General features: G+C 46.3%; 1 protein-coding gene across 1 annotated transcript in view; it reads right to left on the bottom strand.

Moving 5' to 3' along the window:
- CABCOCO1 (ciliary associated calcium binding coiled-coil 1) overlaps positions 1-25,258 on the bottom strand; it is a 191,194-nt gene that overhangs the window by 43,831 nt on the left and 122,105 nt on the right. Inside the window, exon 6 of the mRNA XM_086921774.1 lies at positions 15,284-15,415. Coding sequence (XP_086777900.1) covers positions 15,284-15,415 — 132 coding nt within the window. The remainder of the gene's footprint in view (positions 1-15,283; positions 15,416-25,258) is intronic.

Genomic DNA, 25,258 nt, shown 5'->3' with positions numbered 1-25,258 from the left:
AGAGTGATCTGACATGGAATAAAACTTGTCAGTAGCTTCAGTACCCTCGGACTCCTTGTGTCAGCAATGACTTCCGTAGAAGAATTAATCAAGTCAAACGATGATAACTTAGATTTTAATTCGCAGTTGGGTAAGTAATAGTTGACTGAACTACAGTTCCCAGAATGCATTGGCCAGAAGGAGTAAAAACATTAGGGCTCCCATCACTCATTATCAATGGCAGTGATGTCCCAGGCATACTCCCTGCTGCATCCATCCCTGGATTATCATTAAGACTGAGATCTGCTGTTAACATGGTTACATGAGTTATAGAAAGATCCAGTGAGATATTCAACCTGCCACTGCAAATACCATCATCACTACTGAGAATTGACCTGGAGGTTAGCTGTGGCTGTAGGTAAGCTAGGGCTTCCTCCCCCTCCTTCAAAACACAATGTTTTACCACTTTTGTAGGATCCAGCTGTTTCTCACCCACTCTCGCAGCGCTGACCTCCGGGAGCACTTTCTCTTTCAGGGACCACTGATGAAATAACTCCAGGAGTGTCCTCCCACCTCTCTGCACCAATGCTGAGGCAGAAGCCGATCTCGTCGTCTCATCAGCCCCCCTGGAGCAGCCAAGCTGTCCTTTCCCTCAGGATCACCGGGAGAAACATTACGTGAAGCGCCGCGGGTTTTCGCAGCTATTGAAGCTGCCTTCGGTACCGTCTTTGGAGCCATACTAAAAGCGGCAGGGATTCCGAGACACAGCACAGAGTCAATTGGACGAGTCCGCCCAGATGAACGCGGACAGGAGCAGGAGCCAGAGGCGGTACGCGCCCACACCCAGGAGAGCTTCGCGGTAAGTCCCGCTTTCACTTATTTGATTCTACAAATCAACGCCATACACCAGTGGGAAATAATATAGTGATAGTTATATAGCTGTTGTTTCACATCCAAGCATTTTTAGGAAGCCGATACAAAACCAAGGCATAAGGCAGGAGCAGAACGAACAACCAGGGGGGTGTAGTACTCCTGGGGAATGTCGGCAGTAGCCTACTCAGCCGAGGCCACAGCCGTCATCTTTTGCCCCGCAAGATAGCCTTTCAATAGTGAAAAACTAAATTGGCAGTATTTCACTAACAGGAAATGTTACCCACACCGGTGCATACCTTTCAAATACACTGCATCCTGTCCCTTGGGCCTTCTATAGGGGTGTCCTAGGTGTATGAAAAGAGAAGGGTAAGGCCTGGTGGTTGTCCCAACATGGATGGGAATGGTGATATAGATGCCAGGTAGCCTACATGTAATTTGTTAGTTGAGGCAGAGTTTGCAAATAGGGTTCGATGTTCTGAGTGGTGCACTTAGTTTATTGGGACCATGGGCCAGGGCAATACTTGACTGCTGGCTCCAATAAAGAAGGCCAGGGTTCATGCTGCTCCAAACTCTTGGTGTGTGGGCTGCAACGCTTTGTACTTATTCTGTGGAGTAGATGCATGGGTAAGTTGCAGTGGGTGATGGGCACAACATCAGGATATTGCTGAGAGATTTCTGGGTTCCCTCTCTGTGGAATCTGGTACCTCTGCCCTGGGACCAGAAACTCAGCGTTGCTTTGAGTTGTTTTTGTGAAGAGACTGTGATTGGGATTTACTTGGTGAAGTTTAAGGGTTCTGTTGATATCGGTGATGTCTCAGGCTTCAGCTCTCCAATGGGCCAATGGGGGTGGAGATGTAAAGGCACAATTTATGTGTCATTTAAAGAAATATTGTCTATGGTGGTCTCTCAAACTTCCCTTTGCATTTGTCTTTAATCCCTTTCCACTTACAATGCGTGGGGAGACTTCTTTTTAACTAATTCCAGTTATCGATTTTAAAGGTTTAATGAGATTTCAATTATACAGTTCATGATGGTTGTCTCTGAAGATTACGCTGTATCAATGTGGTGTGTGATTTTCACTTCCAGATGCACTGTACAACAAACATTTTTGGAAACGTTGCTTTGGAAATGACCCCCAAACAAAGAAGTGTGGGGTTGCGCTCCCAATTTAGTTTTGATCAGAACTTCACAACGTTTAGAGGAAATCTTCACATCTTCAAACAGACCTTTCCATAAATCTCCATTTGGATTTCTTTCTGAAGCCCATGCAATTTTTTATTTTTTTATAACAATGCAGACTTTAGCCAAATCACAGTCTGTTTTTGGCCCTGAATAAAAATTGGAGAACCAGTTGAAAAGATAATTGATTCATAACGTTTATACTTGCTTAGTTACCTATGTTTAGGAGTGAAATCATGAACAAGATCTCTTTACACATTTTCAGATTTCAGCACTCTACTTTCTCTCCATTTCAAGGGTGTAGTGGCAACGATCTCAACGCTTCTGTTGGGATGGGTGAATACGATGTCAATGAATGTCATGATATGTGCAGGTCAGACAAAGGCAATATCAGTATATGCAATGTGAACGTATGCCACAGCCTGTGCCCACATAACCTTGACAATGCCCGTCAATGCAATGTCAATTTATACTGTAACTTGTGTCCATACAGCAGCGCAGGCATCAGCAATAATGATACCAATGTATGTCATAATCCAAGCTTATACCATAATATTATTGTTGCCACTAAGAACAATGTCAATATACATTCAGACCAAAGCAAACATACTTTTGACTACATCAGTAAGAGCAATATCAATGTTCAAGATGACTGTATGCACAATGTTAGTAATGTCGATAATAATTATACCAGTGTCTGCCATATTATTCTTAGGAGTTCCAATGAACTCACATCATTGCTGTTAGATTCACCGAAGATGACCTCCCCATCAACCCTGTGTCAGAGATATGTGGTCAAGCAGGTACTGCGACCCATGCCCACACTTATTGAGTAATAAGTCACAGGAGGCACAGGGCCCCATCAGCTGTTGGTCCCCAATGCAGGTTGTCTGACCATGCCATGGGGAAGACAGTTTGACTAGGGAGCAGGACGGCCCCCACTATCGCATAAAACCAGGGCGTACCACTGATCAAAAGGACCCCACTCTCCAATGTCTTTCAGGCCTAATCCAAATGCGGGCCCGCCTATAGTTTCAAAACTGGTTGAATGCTCCGGTAATGGAAGCAAGACCTTCTAGGCATTTGAGGAAGAGGGTTGAAAGAACTCAAGAGCTCCACGGGTCTCACATCAATCCAGCACTGAGTCAGTAGATACATCCACCAGCGAGAAGCTATATAAGTTTGCTTATTCATCATGCAATAAGCCCCCAACTGCACCCCAGACTCCCCTCTGGGGGCAGAGCATTGGGTTCTGTCTTCCTCTCTGCCAAAACGCTTTCAAAACCTACTGAGGCTAACCCATTGGATCACACCTTGTAGGAAGCAATAGATACGTAACATCCAGGGTCCAGGGAAGAGGGGAGCGGTGGGAGGTAGAAGATCTCACAGATAACCTTCTCAGCCGCGTCTGGGGTAGGGAGGTGGGCAAGTCAACCATGCTTAGCTGGTTAAAATGACACTCAATGGGCCCCAGGAAGCAGCACCCAGAGAAGTAGATGGCCCGATTCCAGCCATTGCCGCATTCAAGCCACAGGGTCCATAGAACTGCGTCCCAGAGATGTTTCCTCAAAGCCTTAGAAAAAAGCCCAGCTCACAGGCCCCATTGCGCCAGAAAGTCCCACCAAGTTCTTTTACACCACCGCCAACAGGACCTTTGACTCTTGCAGAGGAGACACTACAAGCAAACATAGACCCAGACATGTTTCCCACTGAAGGTCCACAACAAAGGGTCCACGCACGACCTTCCAACCATCTCCAGTATCGTTTTAGAAGTGGAAATGCCCGAGAAAAAGGGACCAGCCCACCAGGACCCACACAAAAGAGCCCAAAGGTTCTCAATCCTTCCAGAAGAAGGGCAGAACCCAGGAATTCAGCCAAACTAGAGAAACCTCATTCTGTGGCACGTGCAAAGACCTAAGGGGCACAAATGTGCCAACGAAAACTTAAAACCCAAAAAGTAAACATCAGCTTCTCCTCACAATCGCACACAGCCTAGATAGGTCAAAAGGACACCTCAGCACCCACCTAGAACATTTCGCTCTGAATAGATTAGCCTGCAGAGAAAATAATGTCCTTGCTGTAGAAAGGAGAGGGGGACTCATAATGAGATCCGCATTAAAATTAGTTTAAAAATCCCCAGTCGGGGGGGCATGGCCAAGTAAGATGGCGGAGCGGACGTGATCCTGCTCAGCTCCGCGCCCGCCTAATTGTTTAATAGCCTTACTTGTGCTCTAGGGATGTAGTTTTCTGCATTCTTGATGATGTTGTTGGAGCCGGGAGAGGGCTACGGAGACTGACGGTGTGGCGAGCTGGTGGAGCTCACGGGCTCCAGGCGCCATTTTGTGGCTGCTTGGATTGAGAGTGCTGCGCGGAAGTTTGCACGCCGGATTGCTTCGGGGGGCCCCGTGCTAGCATCGAGGGGGGGCCCTCGCGGAGTCGCTGCCGTCTGATCAGTCGCCGTCACAATAGAAAACCACAGGCGGAGGACCCGGGCCGGTACTGGCGACGCATATGTTGCGGCACTACATCAACTTTGGCGGGGGGCAGCGGCGGAGGGACGCTTCTTGGGCCCTTGGTCTATTGCGGTTGTGGGGCGGCGCTCCCCACTGCTTTCACGGCAGACCCGGTGGGGTGCGTCTCCCCGCGCACTTGAGCTGTCCCGCTCCAGTGCCTGACTTTAAGATGGCGGCGATGGAGATCCTGAGGCCGGCGGCGTCCGTCTGGGAAGCGTGGCGGAGTTGAGGATGGTGGAGAGCCAGACTAGTGAGCTCTGCCAAGGAGTATACTGGATGATCTGGAGTGGTTTTCAGGCTTCAGGGGGGATCCCTTAGCAACTCGTTCCAGCTTTGGGGGCATTTGGGAAGGCATCCCAGGCATTAGACATTGCGAGCTGATCTCCTGGGCCGGATTGGAAACCCGTCCTGCTCATTGCTGGGTTTGGTTACCGCGCAGGTCAGAGGAGGGGACCTTATGCCTCCTAAGAAGCACACCAACAAGGTATCTCAATACTTTAAGGCCCATGAGAAATCAGATCCATTGGGGGATGCCGCACACCCACCTGAGATGGCGCTTACACAAGAGGACCTGGTGGCTACCCTTCGAGACTTTAAAGTGGAGCTCTGTCGTGAGTTTAAACAAGACTTGCAAACATCTGTTGACCAACTGAAGGCCGATCTCCCGGAAAAGCTCACTACGCTGCGCTAGGATGTGGATGCAGTGGGGTCCAGAATACTGGAGGTGGAGGGGCAAACACAGCAGTTGGTGGCAACCCAGTCCACAATGCAGGAACAACAACAGGCCCTTCGCCCTCAGCTTCAGTAGGCCATACTCAAAGCAGAGGATTTGGAGAACAGGTCCCGGAGGGAGAATATCAGGATACGGAATCTGGAGGAGGGGTGGAGGGACCAGACCTGGAAGCCTTTGTTTCTGGGCTCTTAGCGTAGATTTTCGCGCCTCAAAATCAAGATAGAGAGAGCTCACCGTGTGGGAACACTTCAGGCGGGGAGTCACAAGCGCCCTCGAGATGTCCTGGTCAAGCTGCATTCCTTTAAGGTGAAAGAAGCTATCCTCTTGGCCTCCAGGAAACTGAAGGAGGTGTCCTTCCAGGGCTATGGTTGTTCTCTCTATCAGGACTTGGCGTCGACAACCCTGGCCCGGCAACAGGCGTTGCGTCCTATCACAGCGAAACTGCAGGAGGACAAGATTCGCTATCGGTGGTCCTTCCCCTTCGGACTCATTTTTTAGTATGGCAACAAAACTCACCACATCTCCAAGCTGGTGGAGGGACTGCGGGTGTTGGGTCTCCCGCTTCCAGAGGAGTCCGCCGACACGGGATCCAAGGCGCCGGCGGGATCATCGCGGAGTGACCCCAATCCTTGGCGCACCGTCACTAGGAACCGTTGAGGTCCCTTGGTCTGCTCCTGGTCTGCTCCTGGTTTGCTGTGTGTTTCTCGACCCTTCCCGATGGACTTTGAGGTTGCTGGCCTGCTGGCTGACTGGGTCATTGGAGGGCACCCCAGCAGGGTTGGGCCACACTAGACTTGCCGATCAAGGCCTTCTTCACTTTGCAACTGGATTTGTCTCATTGCCGGGGACTCGGGCGGCCTCCCGACCTCCTTTACTTGCCCTCGGGACTGCTTGGTCTCCTTTCACCCTCGGGGAGAGCTTCCCCACTGCTGCCTGTTCATCTTGTAGCTCTGCAAATACTTCAAAGTGCATTGGACGATGGTGGTGTCATGCCTGGGCCCGGCGGTGGGCGAGGCGACGGGATAGCTACTGAGCGCAGCATCATCAGACTAAGGACACTGAGGTTTTTATTTTCTTGGTTGTCTGCCATTCTACTGTTCTCTAGTTATTCTTGGCATTTTGATCGGGGGCACGGGCCTTGTCCGTGACACCCATTATTCTTCCCTATGTGTATGGGGAAGGTTTAGGCCGGACGCCCTCGGGCCTTACCGTGGGGTTGGGGAGGTGGAAGGGAGGGTTTCGGAGGGGGGAGAGGGTATCTGGTGGTGACTGTGCATCTCGTGTTCTTTTTGTTGTGAGACTGGCTTCCAACCCTTTAGAGATACGGGGGTGGCGGAGGTCCGAAGTGGTGGTACTAGTCAGGTGCCCTGTGTGGGGAGGTGTGGGCGGCGGGACGGAGATCTCTACAGCAATCCGGGGAGGGGGCCCTTCTTTCTTGATGGTTAACATTGTTTCTTGGAATATTAAGGGGCTGAACTCCCCACAGAAAAATCAACAAATTTGGAAGTATTTGAATGATCACAAATTTGAGGTGGTGGCCTCTAGGTTGCGTCGCAGAAATTACCCGATGATTTATACGTCCGCCGCCAGAACGAAACACAATGGGGTGGCACTAATTTTTCATGTTTCTGCGAATTTCCAACTTGAATCTTACAAATCAGATAAGGAGGGGAGGCTGTTGTTAGTCAAGGGCCGCTTGAGGGGTAAGCTATGCACCATTGTTTCATTATGGCGCCCCACTCAGGGCAATCTGCATTCCTTTCACATACTCTTGACCAGATTGGGCGGTTTGCGGAGGGTCCTATTATGCTTTTGGGGGATTTTACGCTCACGTGGCAGGGGTCTCTAGATAGCTCCCGTTCGACCAGGGCAGCCACTAACACCTTTTCGAGAAGCCTAAGACAGAAAGTCCTTGACCTGGGGTTACTTGATGCCTGGCGTTCCCTACATCCCAACACCAAAGACTACACACATTTTTCACATGTCCATAGGATATATTCCAGAATTGATTACATTTTTATTAGTCAATCCCTGCTGGGGGCGCTCCAGGCTGCCCAGATCCTCCCGATATCAGTGTCCGACCATAGTTTGATCACTTTGGGCCTTCAATGGAGTGGGACCTCCCCTATAACACCTCGGTGGTATTTCCCCCTAACCCTGACTAGGGAACCGGCGGCCATGGATGACCTCAAAACGGCTATAGCTGATTTTTTCCTTCATATTGATCCGCAGGATACCTCCCCCCAAAACACCTGGGATGCCTTCAAAGCTAATGATTCGTGGGAAGTGCATCCAACTTAATTCAAATTTAAACAAACAAAGTACGAGGGAAAGGGAGGCTCTGGAGAGGGAATTGAAAGTAGCGGAACAGGCCCATAAAGCAAACCCAGGCCGAGCCCTCCAGAAGCAACTTGCTGCTCTCAGGGGAAAACTGTGAGCCATATACTCTAACTGGGTGGAGTTCACCCTGTTAAAACTTTGTCAAGCCTCTTTCACACAGGGCAACAAGGTGGGCCCGCACCGAGCACACCGACTTAGGGTACAAAGGAAGAGAGACTTCATCGGGGGGGATTTTGGACCGACAGGGTCACCTCACGCATTCCGATTCCGCTAAAGCCAACATATTCAGGGAATTTTATAGTGAGCTCTATCAGGGCACCACCCCGGACACGGTGCTGCAACAACGATTCTTAGATGACCTTGCCCTTCCGCAACTGTCGATAACGTCAGCGGCAGAGTTAGACTCCCCCATCACTCCTGAGGAGGTTGGTGTGGCCATCTCGAAACTCAAATTGCATAAAGTCCCGGGTCCTGATGGCCTTATGGCTCACTTCTACAGATGTTTCTCGACAGAGCTCAATCCTCATCTTACGGCTCTATTTCAGGCCATTGCCTCTGACGGGTGGGTTTGTAGTTCAATGGCGGAAGCTGTGATTACGGTGATCCCAAAGGCGGGGAAGGACCCACAACTCTGCGGCTTCTATAGACCCATTGCACTTCTCAATCTGGACGCCAAGCTGTGCTCTGCAATTCTGGCAGCGCGTCTGGAATCTTTCATGCCGGCACTGATTCATCCTGATCAGTCGGGATTTATAAAGGGCAGGCAAACACATGATAACATCAGGCGTACGGTACACCTGATTGAGAAGGTTACGAGATTCTGCATTCCCGCGGTTCTGGTGGGCCTCAACGCGGAGAAGGCCTTTGACCGGGTGGACTGGCCTTTCCTATTTTTAACCCTGTGGAAATTTGGGTTCGGGGACCCTTTTATCAACATGGTGAAAGCCAACTATCACCATCCTACTTCCCGCGTGTTGGTTAACCACTGCTCCTCATCCCCCCTTGCTTTGAGTAGAGGTACCCGTCAGGGGTGTCCCCTCTCACCTCTTATGCTCGCCCTGAGTATCGAACCTCTAGCGTTTAGTTTTCGAATTGAGGAGGAGATCCGGGGCATCCCCTTTGGCAGAGATGTGCATAAGGTGTCATTGTTTAACGATGACATTCTCCTCACGCTTGAAGATCCGGCCCGTTTGTTGCCAGCAGTGCACAGGGAACTACGAAACTTTGAACAATTCGCTTGCTTTAAGATAAATTACATGAAATCAATCATACTTAATCCCACCCTCTCCTCTGCTGAGGTTTCCCGTTTGAAGCCTCTGACGTCTTTCCAATGGGCTAAGCACTCTTTGCTTTACCTGGGAGTACGCCTCACAGCTAAATTGAGTGATCTCTACAAGCTGAACTATCCACCCTTAATGTCGCAATACCAGCAAGATTTTAAACAGTGGCCGCTTCTTTACCTTTCTCGGATGGGGCGAATCAACGTCATAAAAATGACGGTTCTACCAAAAATGTTATACTTGTTTCAGGCGTTCCCTATTAAGCTGGAGGGGACTCTGCTGCCGAACCTCTGCACCCTGGTCACCAAATTCATTTGGCAAGGGGGAAGGGCGCGACTACCCAATCACGTTCTCCACGTTAGCGTGTCCACGGTGGTTTAGCCCTACCTAACTTCACCCTATATTACTAGGTGGCCCAGTTGCAGGAAGTACACAAATGGTCAGCCAGGGAATCCGATAAGCATTGGCTTCACATGGACGGCTCTGTGGTGGGGAGGTATATCTGGGATGTACTGTGGAAGCCTAGAAAGGATCGCCCTCCCAATGCTTATCTCAGCACACCCACCCGTACAACCTTGTCCACGTGGGACAAGGTTACCAAGAGAGCGGGGTGGACCTCTTTCCCTTCCCCATACACGCCCATTCATTTCAACCCAGATTTTCCCCCGGCATTACATGAGGGGCCCTTCAATAATTGGAGAAGGGGAGACTGCCTTAAAATCGCAGACTTATTTCGCTACGGAGAGGTTTTATCGTTCGCTGGATGTAGGAAAGAATTTGCGCTTCCACAGAGTGAGCAATACCACTACTTGCAGCTCAAACACTGGGTTTTGACACCTTCTATTCAGGAAGCGGCCACTAGAGAGCTTACAGATATAGAGAAGTTTTTAACTCTTAGGGTGGGTTCTTTGAAGGGGGCCATTTTGGCTATCTACGCTATGTTACTCTGCATGGCCTACCCCCCTCGAGCATGATATATGTCCTTCTGGGAGCACGTTTTGGGGAGGGACGTTACGGATGGGGAATGGTCTCATCTTTGGAGGGATACTTTTAAACATAATAGGTCACTGGCACTTCGAGAAGCCCACTATAAACCCTTATACGATTGGTATCTATACCCTACAAAGCTTCGTCGTATCTTCCCTGACACGTCAGACCTCTGTTTGAGGGGATGTGGGCTCCAAGGGGACTTTAGGCATATATGGTGGGATTGTCCTATGATTCGGCCCTTTTGGGAGGAGATCCTTTCTCATATCAAAGACATATTGGGCTACCCGATACCAACCTCCATTGACTTTACCCTCCTTGGCCTCCGAGATCCCCTTCTGGCCAGGCAAACTAAGGCTGAAAAAGCAATCTTGTGGACATTCCTGGGGTGGCCAAACTCACCTTGGCAGCTGCATGGAAGATCATATCCTTGGAGCACCTGGCGGACACTTTCCAGAATGATTATGAAGACTTTGTGTTTCGTTGGGAACCCCTGGTGACCTCTTTGTCTTGCGGTCTCCCCTCAGCGGTCTGTCCACCGACAGTACGGGACATGCACCTCTTCCAACTATAGACGCTCTCACCTTGCTCCGTTGGCCCCAAGGGGCTCCTTAGTTTGACTATGGGTAGGCTGAATCTCACCCTTATTAATCACCAATAGTTTATGCTGATTTTGAAGTACTATCTTCATTCTGTTTGTTTTGTTATCATTTAGTCACCACCGGGTGGGGAGGGGGAGGGGGTGGGGGAACTTGTTTGATTGGGGTATGGGGTATTATATGTTCTTGAAACAGGCTTTATCCATTCTTTACTGGACTGTGACCGGCAGGGGTGTTATGCGAAGCTGAACCCACCATAGCTATTGGTATTGCAACCCTAGGATTTACACATCCCTTTGTGCCCTTGTGGGTGCTGTCTTTTGTATGTGAAATGGTTTGATGCTTAATAAAAAGACAAATTTGAAAAAAATAAAACCCCCACTCATCCCCAAAATTCTCACCGAAATTAGTTAAAAAACCTCACCAATACCATCAATAACTCTATCACCTCAATCCAATCCCGGTAGGAAAATTTGCGCCCCAGCAAATCCTTATAGCCCAGAGTAAAACCATGAAGCGGGATTGTTTCACAGTTGAAACAGGAATGTTCCAATAAATTGCCTAACAAATGTATTTTTCCAAGTTAACCTACGACCTACAGCTCTTACCCTACATGTCAGTGATTGAACTGTAAGTGTGCCAACATTGCCGCAGCCTGCCGTTCCTCTAATAAGGACTCACAAAAGAATTTCTGAAGACCAGTCGCTCAAGCCCTTCAGAATTTAATTCACTTTGTACCTTAGTTTTTAAGAGACACTCCTTTGGCACCGCACCAACACAGAAAACACCCTTGGGTGCCCATACAACAGCCACCTGACACCTGACCACAGACAACGACCAATAAAGACATTCCTTCATTCTACAAATTTGCCCTAAGTTACATTCCCTTATATTTTTGTACATGCTCTCCTTAGCCGGGATGCTTTTAAGCCCCTCTAAGGCCAAAAAGTACATGATTTTGTAAGCTCTACTTCTACATTCTTGCGACACATGTGCAAAGACCTCTCTCACCTCATAAAAAAACACCCACACTGAATCAAACGGTAGTATTCCTCATGCACTACACAGTGCACTCCTACACAACACCTGGTACCAACATATGCCCGAGATAAGCACACAAACTACAAATACATCACCCGGTATGAAACCAACTCCACTGTACTATATCTCTTCACTGGGTTGAGTGACATCCAATCCGAGCTAGACAGGATGCGCAGAAAGGGCACCATAGGGGAGGGCACTGTTGGGCCCTGGGACATTGTAGAGAAAAGGTTCTTGGAGGTAGCACGACCATCCTGCCAATGCACAAATACTTCCACTCCTGCCTCCTTCTGCAGTCCCAGGGTGACCCTTAACATCTCTGGGGCAACCCTCTTTAACGATCAATGGACCCCGGACATGGAATTCCAGTGCAGCGTTGCTCATCTTAATCACGCAGGGAAATGAGTCCCATGGGATGGGGTCCAATGCCAGCATAAACAATCTGCGCCAGAAAATCTGCAAAAGCAAGATGAATAGGTACACCTAGTTGGAGGGTAAGGGACAACCCCTCATTGTACAGTAACTTACATTGTACTCTTTATGTTTCAGAGGCAACAGAACCATACAGTTGGGCATTGGGGCATGATATTGTATGTACAAGACCTGCAATTGGACACCTCCATGCTGATGGATGTCTATTGGCAATGCGGTGACCTTGCCTATACCTACCTCATCCCTGGATGGCAGGGCCTCTGCACCCTCGTGACCATATACCCCAACCCTGGTCATCCCTGGAGAAGGTCTCTCTTTTGGTTGTCTTAACATCCGTTACAGAAGAGAACAAGTCTCTTGTATCAGGACCAAAGTAGAAGAACTGCTGATTGTTTTGACTGGGATTAGTACAAGGACATTCCAGAAGAATTCAGACTGTTCAGAGAAGCTCAAGTAAAGGCTGGAGGGTCAATACCCTTCTTCACCATGCAAACAAAAGCCAACGCCCGCTGGTTACAAATAACTAGATAGGAGCTGATGCGAATGATCAATAATAGTTATTCCAGCCTAAATGCTATCAAGGAAGACCTGTGAGCCATTGACCTTATGGTGATGCAACATCGGTACATATTGGACTTGATGACCGCAATGGAGAGTGGGGTGTGCGCCAAGATTGGTGCTTCCTGTTCTACGTTTACCCCCTGAAACAATATGAACAATAAGACTCTAGCCAGTGCCATCCAAAAACCTCTATAATCTACAAGCCGATACGAAGATGGAGGGAGGTGCACCGGAGCAGGACTGGTTGCACAGTATCTTTTCGTGGACCCCTTGTGTGTGTCCAAGCTACTAGCATTTGTGATGCCTATTCTCCCTGCTGTACTTGTCTTATGTGGTTTCCTACATGTAGGGGATTCTTGATGTAAAAAAGTAGTCCTCAAATCGGGTAGTATGCACTTAGTAACCGAAAAAGCATCCGACACACACACACTTTAAAATAACATAACTGCCATGACACACAAGGAGGATAGAGTAGTTGATGGCTCAACTAGAGGGGGGAATGTTGGAATGGGTAATTACAATTTCAATGAATGTTATGATATGGGGAAACATCCTAAACAACGATGTATTAATAACGACTCACCTCAACAACGAAGTCCAAACAACGATTAATCATGATCAACGAAGTCCAGAACAACGAAGTCCTGAACCACGACTCTCTGCATTGCACGTCACTTCCCCCTCACCCCCCACTGCTGCTTTGGCTCAGCCCCCCCAGACTGCTCATGTCACTCTTCTCCGCCCCAACCCCTTCATTACAATTAGAAGCGGAAGTGAGGCGAACTGACGGGCAACAAAATCTGAAAAGGAATGACAATTTGAACTCTGCCCCCTGGCACAATGTGTGGCATATTTCTTCTCTTCGCCTCACTCATGGAGTTGGACGTGTTGCCTCCTGTCTCGCAGACTCCGAGCAGCGCAGGGATGAAGCCAGCCCACATCCTGTATTGTAGCACGACTCCCACCCCCAAATTGACACTTGAATAGAGATATCTGGATGACGGGTATGAAGAACATGGGGAAGCAGCCAGCCATCCTCCTGTCAGCATGGTAATCGATATAATTAAATAGATATTGTTGATGTTTCGTATTTAAATACATTTAAATATTTTAGAATAATATCATTTAAAAAAATATAGAATAATTTGGAGTTCGTCAGGTTTTAAAAAATATGAGGATATATTAAAATATACGTTGAATAAATTAAGAAATGGTTACCGAGCAATTTAAAAATATTTAAAGGACGTATTGTTATTACAATACTGCCATCTATTGGCCAGTCACAAGGGGATTCTTTTCGTGGTTTAGGAAGTAGATGTAAAAAAAAGTAGTGGTTTAGCATAGCTCGTTGTAAAGCTTTCGTGGTTCTGGAAGTCGTGGTTTTGGGAGTAGTTGTTTAGACATACTATGATATGTGCTGGCCCAACAATGGCAATATAAGTAAATGCAATGTGACCGAATGTCACTTCCAAAGCTCACATAACTTTGACAATGCACGTCAATGTAAAGTAAACGTATACCGTACCTTTTCCACACTCAGTGCCCCGACATTAGCAATAATGACACCAATGTATAACATAATCCATGGTTGTATAATATTATTATTGTTGCCAATAAGAGCAATGCCAGTGTACGTTCAGACCAAAGCAAACATACCTTTGACAACACAAGTAAGAACAATGTCAATGTGCAAGATAACAACTGTATGCACACTGTTTGTAATGTCGATAACAATTATACTAGTGGCTGCCATATTACTCTTTGGAGTTCAAATGAAATCACCTCATTTCTGTTGGATTCACTCGAAGGTGACCTCCCCATCAACTCAGAGTCAGAGATAAGTGGTCAGGCAGGTCCTGCAACCCATGCTCATGCTTATTAAGTAATGGGTCACCGGTGGGATCATCATAAATTACAAGCAAACCCGCACCTAGAGAAAACCCTGCTACAGATAGATAGTTGCACCACAAATAATTCAGAGGTTATCCAATTACCAACCCAATAAAAACTATTTGGCTACAGGCTTACATTCTCCAGAAATACCACAAAACTAGATACCATATGTAGATCCGTACACTCAACCAATTAGAACACAACATGTGCACCACATGTAGAAATCACATACCTCTCACACCAGACATCGGGATATAAACACACTGGCCCACATTAGCTCTCCCCAAGGTCAAAAGCCATCTGTGTCCAGATACCCACATGTAACTGATTTATGACTGAGATGCTTTTGAAGAATGCAGAGAACATTTTATTGTACCTCTGAACTGTATAAATTGACGGCCAAAACTTTGTACATCGAGAAATTTTTAGCAGACGTATTCTGTCCATGCCCTTCCATCCACAGCATTTAATTAAACTAACTTGTTCGTGTTTTACCAAATGCCTCTTGTATTTTCATTTATTTAAGATAAATTCCTATCTGAGCAACACTTCCATTTGCCTGGTATTATCTAAGTAATATCTCTTTACACATTTACAGATTTAGGTACACTACTTTCTCTCCATATAAAGGGTTAGTGGGAGCCATTCCAGCCCTTCCACATTTGTAGGTTCTGAGCTTATTTTAGTAGAGTAAATTAATACAGTGAATATACATACACCCAGTAACTTAAAAGGTACAGAAACCCCAAAAAATTAAACACTTTTTAAAAATTATTTATTCAAATGTAACTACTGCAACCAGTGGTGTTGCCATGCTTAATTAAGGTAGAAAGCAAACATATTCAAAATCAGAGTATCAAAATAAAATCTTACCTCTCCTTCTGGACTTTCTATTGGTGATGGAGGTTCTGGTGCTATGAACATCGAATATATTTCATAAGATATACCTTCCTCTAATGGAGCTGGATAAGCGGTGTCTGCTGCTTGGACAACTTCAATGACTTGCTGTATGAAAGAAACATATTGTGAATGTTATAAAATATTACTTAATGTTGTGTATATATATATGTATATATATATGTATATGTATATACATATATATGTGTGTATATATATATATATATATATATATATATATATATATATATATATATATATATATATATATATATATATATATATATATATATACATGTTAGTTAAGTTAAGATTTTACACACACACAACCATAGAAATTTAACAGTTAAAATTATCTCAAGTAACTCATGCTCTAAGGTGACTATAACTTGGCCTTCCACTTGCACAGTTCTCTCATGAAAAATGTCACTGTAAATGTTGCAGTCATATTATCAATGATGTCATAAAAGGTGTCATGAAAGATATAATATTTGAGATAATTAGCAGGGCATGGCTAGGGAGCGAGTTGTGGTTACCTTTCAGCATGAGTTATGGTTACTTGAGATAACTATAGCTGCTGAATTTCTTTGGTTTTGTGTGTGTAAAATCTGCACCTAACTATAATGTCCCTGTAGCCTTTGGCTTTTTTAGCATATGTCTATATTTTTTTTGTATTTATTTGAAAAGTTTTATTTAGCGTTGGCTAGATCCGGATGTATCAGAGCGCTTCACATGAGGATATTGGTTACAAAAAGAACAGTGTTACATGGTTACATTAGTTTCTAGATCATAACATAGCATAAAGAAAGACACTTTTAAATAAGTACATCTGTTGGTAGAGCAAAAAGTAAAAATAGAAAAACAAGTCCTGAGAAGCACAGATGGTAGAGGGGGAAAAGCAAGGGGGTAGAAATACGTAACAGGTCTAGGTAGTCCAGTCATTGCGTAGAGAATTTCCGTGGGTACAAAGAAAGTTAGAGAAAGTAAGTCGAACAGACCTGGAGGCTCAGAGGGAGTCAAAAAAGGGCAAATCATCAATCTGGCGGAAAAGGGCACTGACCTGTGGCAAGCATTCGCAAGATAGAGGTCCACGAACAAAGACCCCATAAACAAGATGGCGGGGATGCGTGTAGAACTAAAAAAACGAATAAAAAGCCTGCAATAAAAAAGCTCCCCAAAAGCAGAGGTGAATGGGGAAGGCAGGAGTCGGTTCATGAGGGAGGAAAAGGTATAGAGTCGCAGGTCGCTCTCAGGGTCCTCCAAGTCCGGGGAAGTCATCACGGGCATAAAGGAAACTGTCCCAGAAGAGGAAGGCAGAAGCTGAGCCAGGAGGGAAAGCAACTCGGGGAAAAAGGAAAGCAGGCTCAATGGAGAAATACAGCAGCATCGTGAAGTGGCCTATTGCTGCTTTCACATCAATTTTACATTCCTGTGCAGCGGGACACCAGTAAACCGCATCTCAGGTCAGGAAGAGTCAGGCGACGGCCGGAGGAGAGAGAGATCCTCCACCACGTCCCCAGCAACCATTGGGGAAGAAAAAGGATGAACGTTTTTTAAGTTATATTTCCTAACTATAACTTCCTTGTACCCTTTATTTTTTTCAGTGAACATCTACGGTTTTAATGCCATTTCCTAACTATAACGTCCCTGTAAAAAAAAAATTTTTAGTGTCACTGTTTCTTTTAGGACACATTGTACTGTAATTTGACCCATGAGTTCAATTTACTAATATCAATTTTCACATGTTTATAAATACATTTTATTCCCACATTCATTCTTGTTATATAGTTTAAAACAAAAAATTAAAGTAAGATAACTTATGTTGTCTTTCTATATGTGCAATGCACCAAGCCTTTCTATTTTGTACATTAATTTTATGGATCTGCTGATCCGTTGTGAATCCTCTGACAAATAATGGGTCTGCCAGTATATAGTGCACACATTCAATACGTAAAACAACAACACATTTAATACAATCATATGCTATTGCAATTTCTTTAAGTGTATCACTGCCTGTGTGTGGGTGCGTGAGTGGCTGTGTGAGTGACTGTGTGGGTGTGTGAGTGGCTATATGGGTATGTGAGTGAGTGCCTGTATGGGTGTGTGAGTAGGTGTGTGAGTGTCTTTGTCAGTCTGTGAGTAGCTTTCAGAGTGACTGTATGGGTGTGTGAGTAGTTGTGTGGGTGTATAAATGGGTTAACTGGGCAATGCTTAGAGTAGTAATACGGAGGGTTAGTAAATGAATGATACGTCAACATACGATCGACTAATGGATTATTATGAACCAGGGTTATATACAATGTATGAATTTTAAAATTACTTTTATTTGATTATTTGTAGTGACCCCTGACGAAGGGCACTGTGATGCCTGAAATGCATTGGGTTTTATTGGAATAAACACTGCCACTGATGAACTACGCTTTTGTCGTGTTCCTACACGAGGCCATTGCGGCACAGTTTGAACAATAGAAGATTTAGAAAATTGGCGTTTACTTCCTGATGGGGACTTACACTTGAAAGAAAATGATTAAAATTATGGATATTGCACGAAAATATAACAACAAAAAATCAGATTAATTATACGACAATGATTGCCAACGCGGCAGATTTGGCAGTGCGTTTGGTTGGGGCGACATGCGCCTCATTCCCTCTATTCATGTTTACCAGGGTGTTACTTGGGCAAGACACCCTCACCAAGCTAGCACGCTCCTAAAGAAAAACTCTTGGTTTAAATATGTTGAAATGCGAGTGCATCCCATACCATTTCAAATAGTATACTTTACCATTGCCCAGCCCATGGGATAGCACCCACCTATAACACGCATTTGCCTTGTTGAAGATTATAACGATTTTCCCACCAGGTTGCAACAAACATTCATGTTCATTTGAAAAGTCTGTGTTTATTTCATTTGTTTTAGGAGATAACATTTGAGAAATACTGCTGTATATGCTTGTTACACGTTTAAGGGTTTGCAATAATACCACTTTTGTTGACTGCCGAGACTGAGCATTATGTGAATTGTAGTGCGCTGACTCTGACGCATAGCATTTGAAAGTTAACGTAAGGGTGGGCGAGGTTAATTAATGTACCAGCTGTGAAAGATTTAAAAGCTCAAACAAACGTGCAACGCACTTCGACTTCCTGTAACGGTGAGACGAAGGAAAGGTTGCTAAAGACTTGTGGCAGGTAGGAGCACTGGAATGAAAGATTTAATAGTTTAGAATGCTTCAGATAAAGCTTAATTTGACGAATTTGATGAAAGTGAGTAACGGAATACTACCTAAATACGAGTGATTACACAGCGGGTTGTATTAGGACAACGTAGGGGTTTTAACTGTTTGGTTAACTGGGCAATGCTTAGAGTAGTAATACGGAGGGTTAGTAAATGAATGATACGTCAACATACGATCGACTAATGAATTATTATGAACCAGGGTTATATACAATGTATGAATTTTAAAATTACTTTTATTTGATTATTTGTAGTGACCCCTGACGAAGGGCACTGTGATGCCTGAAATGCATTGGGTTTTATTGGAATAAACACTGCCACTTGTGGTTCTGTGGTACTGTAACTCTGAGGGTTTGTGGGTTTGTAGATTCTGAACCCGTTCAAAGAAGGTCGTCGGATATAGACGATTTTGGTGTCAGCGGACCGTAAATCACGAGTGCGGTGTGTACGAGTGTTTTCGTCATAACCGATCAATGAGAACACTACGTATTCAGGGATTTTGGTTTGAACCCTCGGGTTCCATTTTGTGTGCGGCAGCCATTTTGTGTGGTTGCCCTCACATAGGCCGATGACTATGGCCGAACGAGTCTTTGGGACACGTACACCTTAGCTGACTTTTGTGTGACCTGGCCGAACTGACTCCCTTGCCCGAGGCTGACCTCATTGAGCCAGTTGCTTGTTAAGCAGCTGGTCAGATAAAGATCAAAGAGCAGGACATTTCTGAGTTTATGGTACATGCACAAACCCTTCTATCTTGCTTCTCATCTGCTTCTGTTCCTTCCTTTATGGCTTAATCATTGATTTGGGTTGAGGTCTTTATGATGGGTTTGTCCGGCCTGATCGAACAGGAATATTGGAATTTGCTTGGTCATTTCTGGTGGGCTGGACAACGGAAAGTGGGATTGTCTTCATGCGATATGTTTGAAATGTAACAGTTTCATTGGTCAGTTTGTATGTAATTGATGCTAGCCAGGAATGTGATTTTTGGCATAAAAGACGATGCTCCGCTCTATGAATTTGTGCAGTCTCTAGCGAACCACCCGTGTTGTGCTTCGTAGACCTCTGTTCCTGGTTGCAGCCAATAAATTTGGGTCTTTGACGTCATCAAGAAGTTTCCCGTGTCTCTGTTTGCCGAGGCAGGGGAATCCGAAGACATCGGGCGTTATCCCTGGCGCCGCTGGGTTCTAAAACCCGGTTCTTCGGTTGGCGCCCAACGTGGGGCGACTTCAGCGGTACCTGTCCAAGCCCGAAGATCGTGAGGAGCTTCGTGTGAAAATTCTGGAGGAAGGCCTGCCACTTCATCGACCACTGTATGTTGTTGTGGTCCGAAAGTCTTTAATGCGAGGTTCCACGCTTTCCGACAGCTACGAAGGACTGCTGCCCTGACTGTCGCCCTGTCTTGGAGCCATCAGACGATTTGTAGAGCGAGACAATAGACGGGTCTTCTGGTGACGCCATCGACATTTCAGTTAAGTATGAGTGGAGCGTCTCCCAGTCCTTAGTTTTGTTTGGGTATCCTTCGGGATCGCTTTGATTTGGTACCTGCAGGCCTCAAAGCTGAGGGACTCGTGTATTCACGAGACTATCGCTTTGAGATTTCCCTTGAAGTTTGAAGCTAGACTAGTGAGCGAAGATGCCTGGTCTCAGCAGACTTGGAAAGATATTTGGTTTTGGTTGTACTAGGGATTCCCGGTTGGAGGATTTGTGTCCGGTTCCTCCGATTGGAACTCCGACCTATGAGCTCTACGTAAAACATGGAGTGGGCCCCATCGCGTATAATGAAATATGGGTTAAATATACTAGGAAAGACGGTGTCCTACAGTGGCCCCGTTATGGTAGCTTTGAAACAGAGATTTTAGACAATCTCGAAGTTAAACTGTTCAAGAAGAAATCCCGGCCGGCGATGTTTGACTCTTTCCGCATATGGCGAAAGGAAGCCAAACAGAAAGAAATTAAGTTAGCGGAGAAAAATAAACGAGAACGAGGTATGTCAATGGTGCAAGCTGCTATACAGTTTAGGGATAGTGAAGAACAAGAGAGCGAACAGATGCTTAGGCAGCGTAAGCTAGCGGTAGATAAGTGCTACCCAGCTTTGCCACCTCAACAGCAAGAAGAAAAGAAAGATCTTGTGAAAGATCCTTTAATGTCGCATCTATTGAGTTCGCCACCCCCTTATGCACAGAATGCTACGGCACCGCCACAAGTTGTAGTTGCGCAACCTCCGGTTGCTTTGCCACCTGTGATTCCTCAACAGCCAGCTCCTCTTCCGTTGGCTCCTATTCCTTTGGTGCAGCCTTCTCAAAGGCCGCCGCCTTTGCTACCTCCTTCGTCTGCTACTCTTACGCCTGTCTTGTTTACTCCTCCTGTTACTGTTCCATCTTTGGTTTCCTCTCATTCTGCTCCGTCTCCTGTTCTTTTGTCACCTTCTCCTTCTGCTCGACAAAGAATGACTGTTGCGGTTGCTAGTATCTTTTCTCCTCTGTTGGATTCATTGGGTATGTCTCCTGTTGTCGAGCGTAGGCAATCGCGTAGTCAGTTGCCTGATGCTAATGAACGAATGGTGTTAGATCACTTAGCGCGTAAATGGGTTTCGTATCTTTCGCACTATGATCTTGAGGGTGTTATGGATGTTTTCCATCAATGGGAAGCACCGAAACAAAGATATGCATTTGATATGATGTGTTCTTTCCTTCGTGAACAATGGGAAGATAGTGAGGTAGGACAAACTCCGCCTGAGTTGTACCGTATATGTTCTGAGTTTGCGAAAGGGACTGTTGAGGGTCTCGAGGTTGAGAAAGCAGTTGGGACGTTGTTGTCGTTTAGGAGTGAATCTCCGTGTCGAGAAAGGCGCGACAATATCCGATGCGTGAGGTTCCTCCAGTTTGGAGACCAGGTGATTCAAATACTGCTCCACCTATTATTGCACACTTTCAGTGTGTCTGGGTACATGTTCCTTGGAAGCTTGCTGAAGTTTTAACCCATAAGCAGACTTTGCCTGATCCGCGCAAAAATCCAGCAGGGTATTATAAGGAGCTATCTCAAACTGCGGATTCATGTATTATGAATCTGGCTGATATAGATATGTTGTTTGGGAATGTTGTTCCACAACTTATTTGGGGAAAGATTCGTCATTCGGATCATGCGCAGGAACTAGGTGATACGTGGAACAATCTTAGAGCTGCAGATGATAGACAAGTAGGTGGTGCTAAGCCTGAAGATATAATTGCTGAACTACCTGGTAGGATTATTGATTATATGAAGACGTTAATGCCTGCTTTGCGTGTTCATTGGGACAAGTTGTCTGCGTGTAAGCAGAAGAAAGACAAAACTGTGTCCGACTTTTTCACGTGGTTCGAAGAGACCTTTGTAGACCACAGTGGTCAGGACATGAGTACAAAAGGTGGTCAAAGGTTGTTCGTTGACAAGTTTGTTCATAATTTGCTTCCAGAATTGTGCAATAAGTTGAAGGATTCAGAGAGTGCTTGGGCTGTTTCTACGTTAGCGCAGATTTTGGCTACTGCCCAGTACTATGAAAATAGGAACAAGGATGAGATAGAGAAAGCGGATAGGAAGACTAAGGAATTGAAGACTAAAGTTCTTCTACAGCAAGGTTATCCGCCCCGTAATAATCAGCGCGATTATCAGCAACTTCAGCAATATCAGAGAAACTCGCAAAGGTTCGAGTCTTCTCAACAGCGTTTTCCTGTAGGTCCTAATCAGTGTGCATATTGAAAAGAAGAGGGTCATTTCAAGAGTAGTTGTCCGGTTTTGTTACAGCGCACAAATGGTGCTTCTGGTGTGAGGTCGAGGTGTTCAACAAGCTCCTAGAGGTAGAGGTCGTGGTCAGAATACGCGTTCTTTGCCTCCACAGAATTCTATGAATAGCTTTTATCAGCAGAATGGTGCGTCTGGTAGGACGCCAAAGTATTATGCGGACGATTACTATGTCGAAGGTGAGGATATGTTATGTTATGTTATGTTATGTTATGTTTTGTTATATTAATTTATTATGCGCACAGATACTCCAGCCAAGGAGCGTCCTGGCGCAGAGACAAGGTAGAATATAACACAACAGGAGAGTGAAAAACATAAAAGCAGCTAAAACAGGAATGTTTTTATGGCCCTCCGGAAGGTCAAGAGGTCCTCCATCAGGCGGATTTCAACAGGAAGGGAGTTCCATGCTGACGCGGCCTTTACGCTGAACGAGCGGCCTCCCATGCGACTGAGCCTGAATCTGGGGACCACAGCAAGGGCCAAGCCCTGGGAACGGAGGGTACGGGTGGGAACGTAAAAGGAGAGACAGCTAGATAAGATTTCCGGGCCTATACCTCTCAGAATCTTAAAGGCAAGGCACAGAACCTTAAAGAGGATGCGCTTCCTTACAGGGAGCCAATGTGGGAAACGAAGTACACCTGCCACCGAGCTGAATCTGGGCAGTCCGACAATCGCCCTCGCCGCAGCATTCTGAACCCGCTGCAGACGGGTTAGTTCGGCCTGGTTGGCCCCAGCCAGAAGAGAGCTGGCGTAATCCAGGCGGGAGATGATAGTTGCCTGGATCACCAGCTGCCTGGTCGGGGCGTCGAAGAACTTGAGAACAGGTCTCAAGCCCCTTAGCAGTCCAAAACAACAGGCCGCGTTTTTTTTGGTGTGCCCTACAAAAGAGAGGCCCGCATCCAGCCAGACCCCCAGGTTTTTTACCTCCGATACCGGGGTCGGAGTGGGTCCCAGCTCTGAGGGCCACCATTGGTCACCCCACAACTCCACTCCCTTATCGACAACCATCACCTCCGTCTTTGTGGCATTGAGCTGGAGATAGTTGCCTGTCAACCAGCTAGCCACCGCCTTCAGTCCAGACTGAAACCTGGGGGCCTCAATCTCCGCATCCCCGCTGAGAGTAACCGCCAGCTGTGTGTCGTCGGCATATGAGACCAGAGTTAGGCCCCACTGCCTAGCGACATCAGCCAGCGGTCTCACGTAAAGGTTGAACAACGTGGGACTCAGCGAGGACCCTTGCGGAACCCCCATGGCCAGCGGTCGAAAATTGTACTTGAAGGGAGGGATGGCAACACAGAAGGAGCGGTCATCTAGAAAGGAGCAGAACCATTGCAACACCTGGCCGCCAATGCCAGTCTCCTCAAGCCGATGCAGGAGGATGCTGTGGTCTACCGTGTCAAAGGCGGCGCTAAGGTCTAATAATATGAGCGCCGCCGTTTGACCAGCATCCAACCTTGCACGGAGATGTTCCACCATCACAAGTAACGCGGTCTCTGTGCTGTGACCGGCACGAAATCCGTTTTGTGTGGGGTCAAGGGCGTTGGTCCGTACAAGATGTTCAGACAGGGCCAGATTGACATAGGCCTCTGTAATCTTGGCTGGCCAGGGTAGCAACGAGATGGGGCGATAACTTTCGGGCTTGGACGGGTCCAGTGAGGGATTTTTGATAATTGGGGACACCACAGCTTGCTTCCACTTAGCTGGAACTACTCCCGTTTCCAAGGAAAGGTTGACAAGGGAACATACCGCTGCACGTCCCAAAAAAGCCTGATCTCGAAAGAGAGCAGGCCTTACTGGATCAGATGGAGAACCAGATTTGACTTGTAACGCAAGTTTGTCAAACCCGTCCACGGTGAGGGGGGGGAAGACAAGCAGAGTGGTCTGATGATGGGTCCCACTGGTGCTTTCCCGACCGGACCCTATGCTAGGGAATGTCCGATAGATGGCTTGAACTTTCCCCAGGAAATAAGAGGCAAGGGATTCACAGTGGGAAAGGGAGCTTACGGTCGTAGAGGTAGGCCGCTTTGCCATAAGATCTTTTACGGCCTTAAAAATGGCTTTCGACGGATTAGTACTGTTCCGGAATTCTGCGGCATAAAAAGCCGCTCGAGCTTGACAGATAGCCCGATGGTAGAGCTTGACGGACCTGGCATATGCAGCTTTTAAATCAGCCCCATAGGTCTTCCTCCAGGCCCTCTCAGCCCGTCTACAGGCACCCTGGATGGTAATGGTAATGATTGCTAGGACAGCCATATACAAAGAGAGGGAGTTGTTTCAGTTCCAGTAGATCAGAGTGGACCCTATGTTGAAGTGATTGCATCAGGTGTGTCAGAGCCTTTTCTGTTGGATACTGGTGCTGTGAAGAGTTTTATCATGCACTCTAAACTCCCTGGTACACCTTTGTCTGGCTTGAAGAATGTTTCAGTAGGTTTTTCTGGCGCCCCGGTTACGAATCCAATTTCTAGTCCGTTGTCTATTTCTGTTGGACCTTATGAATTCGAAGCACCCCTCATTCTGACGACTGGTTGTGGTGAGAACTTGTTGGGATTGGACTTGTTAAAAAGATTGTTTGCGACGTTATATTGTTCTCCGTCAGGAGTACATCTTACATTGGGAAAGAGAGTGATCTCTCCGATGTATTTATCTAAGGATCGACTTCCACCTGAATTGTCTTCTCTCCCTGATTCTCTTTGGGCTACTGGTCCGAACGATGTGGGTCTTTTAGAGATTCCGCCATATGTTGTGACGTTGAAAGCAAATGCTAGATTACCACGCATTCCACAATATCGCATCTCTAGTGATGGTGAAAGGGCACTTTTGGCGATCATCTATGATCTGATTGAGAAGGGTGTGATTGAGGAAACGAGAGGTAATGTGTGTAATAGTCCGGTTTTGCCTGTTCTGAAGAAAACTGATTCTTTACAGCCTCCTGTATATAGGTTTG

This window comes from Lissotriton vulgaris, chromosome 5, assembly GCF_964263255.1.
Source record: "Lissotriton vulgaris chromosome 5, aLisVul1.2, whole genome shotgun sequence".
NCBI classification, from domain to species: Eukaryota; Metazoa; Chordata; class Amphibia; order Caudata; family Salamandridae; genus Lissotriton; species Lissotriton vulgaris.
This window is presented reverse-complemented; position numbering and strand designations above follow the sequence as displayed.